Genomic DNA, 15,466 nt, shown 5'->3' with positions numbered 1-15,466 from the left:
GACTAAGCAGCGGCTCTCTGCCCATTTCTACTGGCCACGGATGGGAGTAGAGGTGGAGTCCCACTGCAGGACCTGCCCAACTTGTCAGTTGTCTGGCAAGACTGGAGGCAGGGTCATTGCCCCACTGCAGCCATTACCAGTGGTTGGCACACCATTTGAGAGGGTGGGCATCGACATCGTCGGTCCCCTTGACCCTCCCACTTCAGGTGGACATCGGTTCATCCTGGTCTTGGTAGATCATGCCACCAGGTACCCTGAAGCAATACCCCTTCGGACTGTTACTGCCAAGGTGGTTGCCAGGGCTCTCCTGGGCATTTTCACCCGTGTTGGATTCCCCAAGGAGGTTGTCTCTGACCGAGGATCCAACTTCATGTCTAGTTACATGAAAACCATGTGGAAAGAGTGCGGGGTAACCTACAAGTTCTCCACCTCTTACCACCCCCAGACCAATGGTCTGGTTGAGAGATTTAACAAAACTCTCAAGGGCATGCTAGGTGCTTTGGAAGAGCCCCTAAGGAGGAAATGGGATCTCCTCCTGCCATGCCTGCTGTTTGCTTACAGAGAGGTACCTCAAGAGGGTGTTGGTTTCAGCCCCTTTGAGTTACTCTTTGGACATCCCGTGAGGGGGCCCCTCGCCTTGATCCGAGAAGGCTTGGAAGCCACCCCTCCAGGTCCCGCCAAGCAAGTGGGGGACTATGCGTTAGGCCTCAGGCGGAGGATGACACAAATGATGGGTCAGGCAACAGCAAATCTCAGGGCCAGCCAGGAATTGAATAAGTACTGGCATGACCTGAAAGCTTCGCAAGTGGATTGGACTCCGGGACAGGAAATCCTTGTGATGGAGCCTACCAAGCCTAGAGCTTTGGCAGACAAGTGGACTGGACCCTTCAGGATCATCTCCAAGATGGGCGAAGTCAATTATCTGGTGGACATGGGAGCCTCTGGGGTAGCCCCCCAGGTATTCCATGTCAACAGGCTCAAGCCTTTCCACAGGCGAGCAGAGGTCTCATGTCTCTTGCTAGCTTCAGGGCAAGAAGAGGATGAGAGTGAGCCCCTTCCTGATTTGCTGCATAGCAACCCTCAGGATGGCTCAGTGGAGGGAGTACAACTCTCTCCAGATTTGACAACAGAGCAGCAGAGGGCCTGCCGGGCTTTGCTCCAGCAGTATGCCCCTCTGTTTTCACTGACACCGGGCCTTACACCGTGGTGTAAGCACGAAATTGACACTGGTGACAGTGTGCCTGTCAAAAGCAGGAGCTATCGTATGTCAGATACCGTCAAAAACCACATCCAGGCTGAGGTCGCCAAGATGTTGGATCTGGGTGTTATTGAACCCTCCACCAGTCCCTGGTCCAGTCCAGTGGTCCTTGTCCCCAAGGCAAGTTCCCCGGCGGGTACCAAGGATTGGAGGTTCTGTGTGGACTACCGAGGAGTCAATGCCGTCACCAAAACTGACGCACACCCATTGCCCAGGGCTGATGAGCTCGTGGACACTATAGGTGCTGCCAAATTTGTGAGCACCTTTGACCTTACCTCAGGCTATTGGCAAATAGCTCTGACGGACCATGCCAAGGAAAAGACGGCATTCTCCACACCTGAGGGACTCTACCAGTTTAGGGTCATGCCCTTTGGGTTGAAGAATGCCCCTGCCACCTTCCAGAGATTGGTCAACCATGCGCTCAGTGGGCTGGAAGCCTTTTGTGTGGCTTACTTAGACGACATTGCCGTCTACAGTTCCACCTGGGAAGAGCATTTGACACATCTGGATAAGGTGTTGCAGGCCTTGAAAAGGGCTAACCTCACTATCAAGGCCACCAAGTGCCAGATAGCTCAGGGGAAAGTTACCTATCTTGGTCATGAGGTAGGAGGGGGTCAAATCCAACCTCTCTCCAGTAAAGTACAGGACGTGCAGAACTGGGAGACTCCCACTACTCAAACCCAGGTGAGAGCCTTTTTGGGCCTCACTGGGTACTATCGCAATTTCATGGCAGACTATGGAACCATAGCTGCACCCCTGACAGCTCTAACTTCACCCAAACAGCCTAGGAAGGTTAATTGGACTGAAGACTGTCAGAGGGCCTTTGATGGCTTGAAAGAAAGTCTGTGTAGGGCACCTGTGTTGAGTGCGCCTGACTACAGCCGACCCTTTATCGTCCAGACGGATGCCTGCGACACCGGAATTGGAGCTGTCTTGTCCCAGTTAGATGACAAAGGGAGAGAACATCCTATCATATTCATCAGTAGACAACTCAAGGGTAGAGAACTTAGGTGGGCTACTGTTGAAAAGGAATGTTTTAGTATAGTTTGGAGCCTTAGGCGTTTTAGGCCCTACCTTACGGGGTCCACCTTCAAGGTCCAAACAGATCATAAGCCCCTGAAGTGGCTTATGCAGATGAAGGGTGAGAATCCGAAATTGCTCAGGTGGTCGATTAGCCTACAAGGGCTAGACTTCACCATAGAGCACAGACCAGGGAAGAGTCACGATAATGCAGATGGCCTTTCCAGAAGGTATGTTGACCGTCTGGATGAGGGTGTCTATCCCGTGGGAGATTAGGCACCCTCCACCTCAGTCTGGGGGGGGCGACTGTGATGCCGGAAATGCATCTGAGGGACAGGGCCTCTGAATCCTTGTCCTTTTTCTGTTTTTACCGTGTGTTCTGTCATGTTTTCTGCCCAGGAGTCCATGAGGGACTCCTGGCAGTGCAGCTCTCTTTTGGTTTGGTGAACAGACCCATGGGATACCCTTATGGCACCCATGGGTAGGGGTACAACCCTGTGCCCCTAGTGTATGTTTTTGGGCACCTGTGGGTGGCCCACAGAGCAGGGTATGGGCTGGTGGCAGCTCCATGCTAAACTTGACAGGTGCTCTGGGTGTCCTCCATTTTGGGATACCCAGGCCCTGCCATTGGGATCAGTTGATTCCTGATAAGAAACAAGATGGCCCCTGTGGCCTCTTGCTTTCTATTGCCTGTTGTCTTGTTTTTCCCAAAGTCCTGGGAAGCCCTGGCTCTGTCCCTTCCCCCTGGCTGGCTGTTGGGTGGAAGTTCCATATATGGTGTTGTTGTGAAGGCCCAGCTAGACTGACTGGAGCCTTCCCAGTGACTGTATGTTATGGGTACCTCCTGTGGGTGGGACCTGGGTGAATGGAGTGTGTGACCAATATGCACTTCTTGTTGTGGTTGTCTGGTTTCTGGCATGAGAGACAAAGACTGAGACAGCCCTGCCCGAAACTGGCCTGAATGCAGTGTGTAGTGTTGAATGGCTGGGTACTTGTCCCAATCCACATTCCTTGTTGTGAGTGTCTGAAAGGGAGGAGTGTGGCCTGAATGCACTGTGTGCCTGATTGGCTGACTGACTGCATGAATGCCCTTCTGTGTGATTGGCTGCTGTGTGTGTGCCAGCAGTGTGGATGAGAGACAGAATAGTATATCTGGGGACCTCTCACCACTGGAGATTGTTCAGGAACGTTCAAGCACGTTCAGAAGCATTCAGAAGCTGAGTCTCCACTCAAGAGTAACTGGATTTGCTGATCCTCGACGTCCAGCTGGAAGAAGAAGACTTGCTGTGGCATTTGCTTCGACAGAAACTGAAGGTTGTCGAAATCGTCGAGGACTGACCCGAGAGAGGACCTGGTAAGGCGCCCTCTTCCCGTGCTCCGAGGGACCATCGAGCACCGCTGAATCTTCGCCGAAGCGCCCTGGAAGTCAGACCCTCGAAAGGCTGCCGACCCGAGACGGGACCGCCGAGGAGATCGAAGTGAAGCACCCGGACATCGACGCTGTCGAAGTCCATTGCCGTCGACCAGGGTTCGCAGGTCTGTGCAACCGCTGGAGGCCCGTCGAAGTTGTGTTGCCCAGCCGTGGGAACCACTTGACGCCGTGCCGCCGACGACCGGAGCCGTCCGCTCCTTGCCTAAGAACAATTGAATCGAAGGACTCTCTCGACCGCATCGTCGACCGCTTTTGTCCTGCCGGAGAAAGTCGAGGACGACCAACGCGCCGAGGAGAATCCGCCGGTGGGTTTCCCGCCACCTCACGACTCCAAAGACTCGAGCGACTCGACGCCCTTGCTGGGCTCCCGTCTCTACAATCTTTGCGGTCCAGAACTATTGTCATCGAGGTGCCCCGCACACCTCCGCCTTGCAGGACGCCGACGCCCCGACGCCGACGAGCACCGCTCGGACGAAGCTGCCGCCTCTTCGACATCGTTCTACCTCGTTTGTCGACGGACGTTCGACGCCCCGTGCCTTCCGCTTGAAAGGGAAGGCATTCAAGAAGGGCCGTCGATTCCCCGTCGCCGAACCCCGAGGTCTTCGACGTTTCTCGACGCCTCTCGACGATCCGTGACTCCTGCTTTAAAAGGGGGTCATTCAAGAAGGATCTGTCGACGCCTCTTCGAAGAACTCGACTCCACCAGGTACATTGGGGGGGTAAAAACATTGCAGGAAAGAATAAGACTATTGAACAATATATGGACTGGGCTTGTGTCATATCCCTTTATTTTACAGGTTGCCCAGGTGGGGGGATCTCCACACAGAACTGTGTCCAGTAGCTAGGGCCAGTCTTCTGCCTATTGTTTCAACCATCTTTTATCTCTCCTCTCTCTATTGCTGGTTTCCTTCCTATTGATCTGTGTGCTATTTTAACAGTATTGTGAATGCACTGTTATGAGGTCTAATATTAGTGGTACCACTTTAGAATTGTAGATATTTATCATTATTGGTTTTCCTGAGCACAAAGTGCGTTGTTGTGATAAGTGTACATAACCCTTGAATATTAATTATATAAAGACTGTGTTTTCAGTAATACAGTGTGTGGACATTCCTTTGTGGGGGCTTGGGGATACACTGTACTTAAGAACCAGCCTGCATCACCTCCTGAGAAGCTAGGCCTTGATTGCTCGTCCATTGCTACCATAATCGAGAATCTTGGCTGGGGTCTTCTGTGCCTCTCCTCTACCATATAGAGAGCGGAAGTACAGACCCCCCCACCGGTCTTGACAGTGAGGTATTGGATTTGTTACAAAGACCACAGAGAGAGTATGTGGCCAGCAATGGACGCCTCCTGGGCCGTTAAGAGTACTGTTTTCCCTGACAGAGTCCCAGCAGGGTTTCTTTGAATATCTCAAGCAGACCTGAAGCCAGGCCAATGGATAGGACTGTGTGACATAACTCACAGCTATGGATTATCATAGCCTTGCAATGCACCCCTTTTTCAGGGACACAAAAGCGCAGGTGGTTTGAGGCAGTTCACAACAAAGTGTCTTATACACATAGTATAAACCATTTCACAATCGCCAGGCCAGTATACAAGCAGCGTCTTTCACGATTGGTTAGACATAGATAGATTGCTCTAAATGGTCTGTCCTAAAATCAAATTCAAGAGCACTGATTTAAAGTGACTTGAATTGTAATTAGGTCAACATTTTCCAGGCATCCTCTAATAGCAAATGAGGAAACCCTAATTCAGTTTAACACTCTTTGATGACAGAATTTACCATGAGTCCGTAGATCTCAGAGGAGCTTCTTACTTTTGGCAGCAAATCCATGGAAATGTCAAAAAACCTAAAAATAAAGAAATTAAAATGATTAGGTTTCCTTCTGGAAGAGGTTATTCAACGAGTATTATATTAATTACAGTGCCCTCTGCATAATTACAGGTTAATCACTAAGAAAAGCAATCAATATATAAAAAATTGATTGCAAGTGGCTCTGCCTTGCAGAATACAGCACTTGCGTGTTTATGCGGCCTACACTTGAACAGAGTAAGAATTTCAGAGTTTACATGTTGGAGGGATTTTAAAAAATACACAATTCAATAAAGTGAAGTATTTTATCTAAAAAAGGTGTAGTTTCCTGTACAACTAAATAGAAAACAGTATGCGTCATGACCCACAGATCCCAACTTCGACTTGCAAAATTGTAAAGTGCATGAAAATAGTGTTGATTTTTCACATAAACCTGTATTTTATATCAGATAGGAGAAAGATGGTGGCATGTTCTACTATAAAACTTCACTAGACCGCTGCTTTGGCATAGATGCCCAGTAAAACATGCAATGGTACAGTAAGATTATAGCTTTAAGTAATAACGCGCATCAGGCTTGCTCTTTCATAGATGCTCAGTAAAAAATGTCACTCAAATGTAAGAAATGGCTAGACTGGCTGCACCAAAATGGCAGTCTGGCCACGTAATAAGACTTGTTTTACTTGCCATTTATGATAAAAGGAGCATATCTTCTCGCCCAAATGAGCGCACTGAGACAGTAGAAACCAAACCAGCACATTCACTCACTCATTCAAACACACAGCACTAACTCGCTCATTCACACGTGCACCCATAAACCATACACTCATTCACATACACATTCATACATACAAATGTCTGTAGTCTGCACTAACCTACAGCCCTGAATTCTGCTGGTCACTGCAATGCTGTCTCCCATAACAGAGGCCCTCTGGCTCCTGCACACAAGAACAGGAACCAGAAGGACAGAGTGATTCTTGATTCCTGTATATAGAGAGGGGCTGAAGCGCTCCCATTGCAACACCCCAGGCAGTCTGAATGTGCGGGGAGGTGTAGGAGTGCCCCCTAGGCACAATGTGCATTTCCCCATCCTGCGTCCCCAATGGACCATGCAAGGCTTCGAAAGTAAAACACCCTGGCTTTGCAAGGTGCATTAGATATGCACGCTTGGCGCTCCCTCAACTGCAGCTTGTCCCAAGCCTAACCCACCAACAAAGCCACTGTGCACCCATCCATCCGAGCAGCATCTGCAGCCTTGGCTGGGGCCCAGCAAGGCCCAGGGTAAGGTCCACTTTGGGCAATGATATTTGGGGTTTCTTTCCCTTCTGTTCCCCATAGTGTAGCCTACATCTTCTGCCTCCCACTTCCTCCATTCCTCTCACCAGACAGCCCCACTCTTGCTGACATGACATGGAAGGCACGATTTCCCAAAACCTCTCATGGAAGACTTGCCCATGCAGCCGGCAAAGGGTAGATACTAAGGTTGCATCCCGTTTTCCTGGCACCAATGCCCTTTCCCTAGCGTCCCTCCTTTCATAAAAGCACTCAACATCCAGATAAGGTGAAACTATGATTTAGGATCCTCTTTGACATTGAACTCAGCCAGACACCAGAATACTGCTGCATGGTCCGAACAACTGTCTTTAACTCAAGCGCCTTGAGCCCATCATAACTACGGCACTACCAGCTAAACAACTACACAACTAGATTGGCTTATCCTGATTGCCCTGCATACCTAGCGGGAAGTATGCACTGTAATACTTGTATTACAACTGCATTGATCATCCGACTCCAAGTTTTTACACAAATCAAGTAGAATTGCATATTTGGCACAAAAGCAGATTTACTAAATGCACCCAACTGCACAAAGATCTGTGTACACCAAACATGTACCAAGTTTAATTCTTTGTGTTGCCTGCATAATAATTGCACATCCACAGTGACTAAGTGCCTGCCTGCATAAGAACTATAGGGCTCATTGAGTTTGCTTGCTTACCTAGCATGTGACCAGTTTGACTTACTTTGACTGCCTAACAATTGCAAGGATTCTTGTTCTTCCGCCTGCATACTGCCAGATTGACTCACCGTGGCTCTTTCCACATGCATACCTAACACACAGATAAAATAAATGATGTTGCTTCCATAATATAACACACGATATTGCGGACTTCATATCTAGCACATATCCAGATTAACTTTGTGTGCCTACATACCTAGCATTCAGTGAGAGTAACTCAAAGCTGAACTCTAACAATTACAAAGCTCAACTATTTACATCCGGCTAGATTGAATCATTGCGTTTGCATTCACACCAACTACATAGCTCAGTTTACGGCTGCCTGCATACCGAACACATACCGAATTTGAATTGTCAATAAGTGTGGGAGTCCATCTATGGAGAATGAATATGACTCTTTGACCTATGTATGTAGTTATGCAGGCAACAATTCATTGTGTTTTGCGTGCATCTCCAGAAAATACGTATTCATAAAATGTGCCTGAATACCTAGCGCATATGTAGATTGACCGGTCGTACTGTAACAAGTGCATAGCTAAATGGTATGCTTGCATACCTAACACATAGCAAGACTGAATTAGGGTTGCCTCTGTAAAAATTGTATAGCTCATAATATTGCTATATGAGAGAAGTGGATAATATCCAGTGCACCTACCCTCAGTGTTTAGTGAAATAGAGTTATAGTTTGTTTTTCATTTTTATTTTCTCTCGAAAATTAATACAGTGGTGTGCCCGGGCAGCAGAACCTAGCAATGACTGATGTCCACTAGTCAGTCAGTAAGTATGAACAAATAACGTGTGTGTGTTTGGTTACTTCACTCTCTTCTTCCTCCCTTCCAGTCTGACTTTCATCTGTCTCACTTTACTGAAACTGCACTTCTTCATGTTTCTAAATCCACACTCGCAGATCGTCGCTCTAAGCTTTCTTCTCTTCTTATTCTTCTCGACTTATCTGCAGCTTTTGATACTGTGGATCATTCCCTGCTTATCTCCTCTCTTTCCACCCTGGGAATTTCTGGGTCTATTCTTAAATGGTTTCGTTCTTATCTTTCACAACTGACTTACTCTGTTGCCTGGGCTGGACATTCTTCTTCTTAATTCCTTCTTCTTTATGTTGTCCCCCAGGGTTGGTTCTGTGTATGGTGTGGGAACGAAAGCTGTAATTGCATGGGAAATTCAAAAGAGGGGTAGGTTGGGAGAGCGATGAGGAATACGTTGGAGGAACATCCAGTTGAAAAACGTTATCAGGGGTAAGTAACTTGTTCTTCGAATGGATTGTGTCCTCCAACGTATTCCTCATCTTTGACAGACTCCCAAAGCAGTATCCATGATAGGAGGAGGGTGAGAATTTAGACATGCAGAATTTTAAAAGGGCATAATAAAGGACTGCCTTGCCAAAAGCAACATCCTGAGCGTGGGAAGTATCCAAAGAGTAATGCTTGGTAAATGTGTGTATGGATGACCACGATGCAGCATCACAGATGTTCTTAATAGGGACACCCCTCTGCAGGGCAGACGAAGTGGCCATGCCTCTGGTGGAATGCGCATGTAAACCCTCAGGAGGGTCCTTGCCTGCCAGCCTGTAGCATTCAGAAATAGCTAGGATGATCCACCTAGACAAGGTCTGTTTGGAAACAGCCTGGCCTAGGCTGTGTCCTGTATACTCTACAAAGTGTTGGTTGTCCACTGTCAATTTGGACATCCTAGAAACATAAAAGCTTAACACCCTCCTAGGGTCTAACTGATGTAGCCTTTCCTCATCCCTACTAGGATGCGGAGGATAGAATGCATGGTAGCACAATTCTCTGCCGTAGGTAAAACTCCGAAACAACCTTAGGCACAATGGAGGGCTTCACCCTCAATACACCCTGTCCTTGTGGAATATAGTAAAGGGTGGCTTGGAAGAAAGCGCTTGCAACTCGGCAACTCGCTCACTCTTCTTGCAGATGTAAGAGCAACCAACAGGATGGTCTTAAAGGTCAACAACCTTAAAGGGCATGAGTGCATTGGTTCAAAAGGAGCACCCATCAGGAATTTTAAAACTAAGTTGAGGTCTCATACTGAACCCTGGAATGTAGATGGTGGGAACACTTTCTACTCTCCGCCCTCTGCAACTCATCCAAAACAGGAATGCGAGACTTGTCCTCAATCCCAGAGGTCGTATCTCTCCAGGACGGAAATCTCTGCATTGGCTCCCAGTGGCGGGAGGATTACGTTCAAAACCCTCTGTTTTGTCCACAAGGCCTTCTGGGGCATGGTAACTCAATGCCTTCAACTCTCTCTTCCTAAATATCTTCCTTCTCGAGCTCTTCGCGCATCCGCCTCCAACTCCCTCACTGTTAGTCGCTTCTCTAAGCAGCAAGTTGGTGGTAGATCCCTTTCTTCTACTGGGGCTTCCCTCTGGAACAGCCTCCCTGCCTCTCTGAAACCTGAGGAGAACCATCTCCGGTTCCGGAAGCATCTCTTCTCGCCTCCTCTCCCCTGCTGATCTACTGGCTGAATCTGAAATTGCACTGGTTACCTGGCTACCCTGTGATCTCGGGCCCAGGTCCCCTCCCCGCCAGTTGCACACTTGCACTACCCCTTTGGCAACCGTTGCACTCTGGGACTGTTTCTGTATCTCTACAGCCCCTTCTAGCACTTGACACCTGATGTCGGCACTTACCCTTGCACTTGCCACCAGCGGCCATACTTTTATTTATTGTCTTTATTTATTTACTGCTATCCTATGTACTGCACTGCCCACCTCCCCTTTCTGTGAAAACGTATTTGCCATAATGACGCCTGATAGTAAATGTTGGCCTAAGCACATTCACATGGCACTATAGTATCACCATCAATGAAACTGAAATAAGCTGACTACGTTGCCATTTTGTTTCGTCCACCATCTTGATCATTTCCTGCTTTCTGTTCCATGCTCAGATTATGTGTTTTTGGCTTTAACTCGGCAAGAGGCCGCTGTATGAACTTTAAACTGCTTTACGGTGCTGACATAGACAGAAAGTTGATGCTGCTAAAGTGGATTGTTTATCCTACACCGAAGGGCCTTGAAGCTAAGCAAGACCTCTGCTAATCAGTAACTTTGGTGCCATCCTGTACCAACAGTGCCTTCCCCGTACAAGCAGTAAAGTAGAATAATGAGAAGCTGGACGTGCTCCTCTGCAGAAAACCTTATTTTCATTGCTTTAGAACTAACTGACCTTAGACCCAAGGAACAACAGTAGATAACATAAAGGGAGTAAAACAAGGAATGTTACCTTGTACTAGGAAAACATGTTATGGCGGCTACGCATACGAGTTCATCCCGCTCAGAGACCGTAAATTGTCTGATGGAAAACAGCAAACCATGCAATAATGTTGTTTAAGTATGAATCAGTCACGTAAGCAGGTCACGAACCCTAGGATTTAGATTACATGGAGGGGGTTGGATGATGTGTCCGGGGCTGTTAACAAACAGTATAAATGTATGTACTTGTGAAATGTTCGCTCTCTCTCGTCTCACAGGGTCTGCTTGCAGACATTTTGGGGTGTTGAGACCCGAGTAGCTATTTGTTAATAAATGCAATTGTAACTTTGACCTCATGACTGGCATATTTCTATTATGTGGTAGTAAGACTTGATTTTAATCTTTCAGGTGGCGCGAATAGGGACCCTCAAGATTGATGCCACATCGCTTGGACGAATACGAGGCCACCGGACCGGGATCGGAGAGTGACGGGGCGTCCTGCAAAGTGAGACGCGATTCCTCTGCAGTACTGCAAGCCCAATCCCTGGACGTTGGGCAGCGTTTAGAGGGCACCACGACGAGGGTCCCGGTATCGAGGCTTGTTTGACAAAAGAGCCAGCCACGACGATTGATGTCCTCTGGACCTTGTTGGTTGAAATCAGGTGAGTCGTGCCCAGATTCATAAAAGTCCTGATATTTGTTTGGTTGTAAGTGTTGTAAGTAAGCAAATACAAACGTAGCTAGGTAAGGAACAAGTTACTTACCTGTAACTGTTGTTCTCCAGCATGGGTCTGGCATGGATTCACATGCTCATGAATATTCCCCGTCGTCAGGCCGGGAATCCTCGGTATAGAAAAAAATCAGTATCAGTTTCGTTTCTGATCTGTCTTACTTAGTAGTAACCAATCACTGGTCTCTGGGTCATACTGCCCCCAGCCAATGACTGCCCTCTCCCTAAGTCCCGCCTCTGGCAGCCATCCTCATATTTGGTAGCACGTAAAGTGGCAGTATGACCAAGTGAAGAGCCGCAGAAGGGTAGGCGGGTGGGTTCGCATGTGAATCCATGCCAGACCCATGCTGGAGAACAACAGTTACAGGTAAGTAACTTGTTCCTTCTCCAGCATGGGTTCTGGCATGGATTCACATGCTCATGAATAAGAGAATACATAGCAGTACACACATGCACAACCACGGGAGGTGGCAACAGGCTCAACATTGAGTAATACAACAACTCAACATTAAGCAACTCTTACCTCCTCACCAGGCTCACCTTAGGCGAACAGGTTGCGCAGCACTGCTTGGCCGACCCTGGACTCCTCCCTGGAGTCCCGATCGACGCAGTAGAATCTTGTGAAGGTGTGCGTCGACCTCCACGTCGCAGCCCTGCAGATGTCGAGCAGGGGCACACCAGACAGGAACGCTGTGGTAGCAGCGATCGCTCTGGTCGAATGGGCTCTCGGACGGCCGGGCAGCGGTCGGTTTGCCAACCGGTGACAGTGCATGATGCAGCCGGAGAGCCATCTGGAAATGGAACTCTTCGAGAGAGCCTTCCCTTGATTCACAGTCCCAAAGTTCACAAACAGCTGTGACGTCTTCCGAAAACTCTTTGTGCGGTCCACGTAGAACTTCAGCGCTCTAGCTACATCCAGCGAGTGCAAAGTCCTCTCGGCCGGCGACGAAGGCGAGGGGAAGAAAACTGGCAACACCAAGGGCTCATTGAGGTGGAAGTCCGACGGCACCTTGGGCATAAAGGAGGGGTGTGTCCTCAGCACCACCCTCGTGTCATGAAAAGTCAAGTATGGAGGCTTGCAAGATAGGGCCTGGATCTCTCCCACTCGTCGTGCGGAGGTGATGGGCACGAGGAAAGCTGTCTTCCATGACAGAAACTTCAAAGGCGCCGAATGCATAGGCTCGAATGGGGCCCCCATGAGCCTGGTCAGCACCACATTAAGCTCCCACGCCGGGGCGGGAGCCTTCACCGGCGGGAATGATCGGAAAAGTCCCTTCATAAATTCCTTCACCAGGCGATGAGACCACAAGGACGCCCGTCCCATAGTCCTGGTATATCGGGAGATTGCAGCCAGATGTATTTTGATGGAGGCGTGAGCCTGTCCAGCTTGGCCAGCGACAGTAGGTACGGCAGCACTTGAGGGGCCGTAATCCGCAGAGGGTTAATCTTCTGTGCACGGCACCAGACAGAGAACCTCTTCCATTTATGTCCGTAGCACTTGAGAGTTGAGGACGCCCTGGCCTTTGCAAGAACCTCTCTGCAGTCGGCCGGGATGTCGTACCCTGCAAACTCTAGTGCTGCAGGAGCCAGGCCTGCAAGTTTAGCGACTCCGGGTTGTGGTGAAGAATGGCACCTCCTTCTCTGGAGAGAAGGTTTGCGTCCGTCGGTAGCTTGACTGGTGGGAACGTTGACAAGTCCAGAAGGTCCGGGAACCAGATCTGTCTCGGCCACGCCGGTGCGACGAGGATCATCTTGCACCGGGACCTCTTGAGCTGGTTGATGAGCCGGAGCAGCAACGGCAGCGGAGGGAACGCATGAAGAAATAGGCCGTCCCAGGGGAACGAGAAAGCATCGCCCATGCTCCTCGGCTGGGGGAACCTGCTGGCGAACCTCCGGCACTTGGAATTCGTCGCTGTCGCGAAGAGATCGATTTGGGGTTCGCCCCATCGTCGGAAGAGTCGATCCAATTGATCCCGGCATAGTTCCCACTCGTAGTTCCCTGCTGAGTGAGTCGGCGATCGTGTTTTTTATTCCTGCCAGATGAAGAGGCACCAGAAACATCCCCTGGGCGACGGCCCAATGCCACAGATCCTGGGCTTCCTTGGATAGGGCAGGGGACCTGGTTCCGCCCTGCTTCCGGATGTAGAACATCGTGGTGGTGTTGTCGGTGAAGATCCTCACCACCTTGCCCTTGAGGGACGGAAGAAAGGACCTGAGGGCCCAGAACACTGCGCAGAGCTCCAAGATGTTGATGTGGAGAGACTTCTCCTCCGGGAGCCAAAGCCCTCTCGCGTGAAGATCTCCGGAGTGCGCTCCCCAACCTTCCAGGGAGGCTTCCGTCGTCAACGTCACCTGGTGAGCTGGGGTCTGAAAGTCCGTGCCTGCCGACAGATGGGAGTGAGTACCCCACCACCTGATCGCCTGACGGAACGTCTCGTTGAGAGGGATCCTGTCCTCGAAGCTGCCCGTCGACTGGATCCAGCGTGCGTCGAGGAACTCTTGTAAGGGGCACATCCGAAGCCTGCAAAGGCGCACCAGATAAATGCAGGAGGACATAATCCTGAGGAGGGATTTGATAGATCTTACCCTGGCCAGCAGACGCTGCACCTTGCCCAGAATGGTCCTGGTCCTTTCCTCCGACGGCGAGGCCAACCGCGCCACTGTGTCGAGCTTGGCTCCCAGAAACAGGGCGACTTGCGACGGAAGCAGGTGGGATTTTGGAAAATTGATGGAGAATCCCAGGTCCGTGAGCAGCTGGACGGTCTTCGCAGTGTGCTCCACGGCGAGCTCCTTGTCCTTGCCCGGAGGAGCCAGTCGTCCAGGTAGGGGTAGACGTGGATCCCCTGTAGGCGCAGCCGCGCCGCCACCGGTGCGAGGCACTTGGTGAACACCCTGGGTGCCGACTTCAATCCGAACTGGAGGGCTTTGAACTGGTAGTGCCGCCCTTGGACCACGAACCTGAAGAACTTTCGGTGTCTTTTTAGAATGGGGATGTGGAAGTACGCATCCTCCAAGTCCAACAATGACAGGAAATCGCCCTCCTCCAGCTGTCCCAGCACGTGCTGGAGGGTGACCATACAGAACTTCTGTGCCTTGATGTACTTGTTCAGTCGTCGTAGGTCCTGGATGGGGCGCCATCCTCCTGTCTTCTTTTTTACGAGGAAGTACCTTGAGTAAACTCCGGAGCCCCGAAGTCTCTTTGGGACGAGCTTGATGGCACCCTTCTTGAGCATCGCCCTTACTTCCAACAGCAGTTGAGGGACATGATTTTCCTTCCTGGCCACGGGTGGAACGCGAGGGCACTTCTTCTGAAACTCGAGGGCGTGCCCTTGGGCCAGGGCATCCAGCACCCAACGGTCGGTGGAGATGGACTCCCACACGCTGATGAACCTCGCCAGCCGGCCTCCCACTGGGGTGCTTCGGCGGGGGCCCGACCCCACGGTCGGTTCAATCTTGTTTGGAGGCCGCCTTGCCTCCTTGACCTCCCTGTCGACGACGACGGGCACCACCTGACTTGCCGCGTCCCCTGTAGGCTTCCTGGGACAAAGATCTTGGCGCTTGGCGGTACGTGGAGGAGCCACTGCCGGATCCCTTGGAGGCACCTTGTCTGCCTCTGGAGCTCCGAAAGGACGGCCGTCGTTGTTGGAGCACTCCCAGTGCCCGGGCAGTCTCTGTGTCTGTCTTGATGGCCTGAAGGGACTCATCAACCGCCTTCCCAAACAGGTTGTTCCCGTCGAAGGGCATGTCCAAAACCTTGGTTTGTACGTCCTGGCAGAAATCCGTGGCCTTGAGCCATCCTCGTCGTCTCAAGCAAACGCTGTTGCCCAACTGACGGAAACCGGTGTCGGCGATGTCCGTTGCCACCATGATGGCGTGGTCCGAAGCAATCTCACCCTCCTGTAGGATTTCAAGGGCCTCAGCCCTTTTGGCGTCCGGAAGGAAGTCCAACAGAGGGGCGTTTTTGAACCA

General features: G+C 50.4%; 1 protein-coding gene across 5 annotated transcripts in view; it reads right to left on the bottom strand.

The window, feature by feature from the left end:
- Nucleotides 1-15,466, bottom strand: part of GK (glycerol kinase) — a 2,191,429-nt gene that overhangs the window by 1,239,362 nt on the left and 936,601 nt on the right. For all 5 annotated transcript variants that reach the window (XM_069637310.1, XM_069637305.1, XM_069637306.1 and 2 more), the window contains one exon: nt 5,497-5,563. In XM_069637310.1, coding sequence (XP_069493411.1) covers nt 5,497-5,563 — 67 coding nt within the window. The remainder of the gene's footprint in view (nt 1-5,496; nt 5,564-15,466) is intronic.

Source organism: Ambystoma mexicanum, chromosome 7p (assembly GCF_040938575.1).
Source record: "Ambystoma mexicanum isolate Mex_15411 chromosome 7p, UKY_AmexF1_1, whole genome shotgun sequence".
Classification (NCBI taxonomy): Eukaryota; Metazoa; Chordata; class Amphibia; order Caudata; family Ambystomatidae; genus Ambystoma; species Ambystoma mexicanum.
Note: the sequence above shows the minus strand (reverse complement) of the source record. Positions and strands in the feature narration are given on the sequence as shown.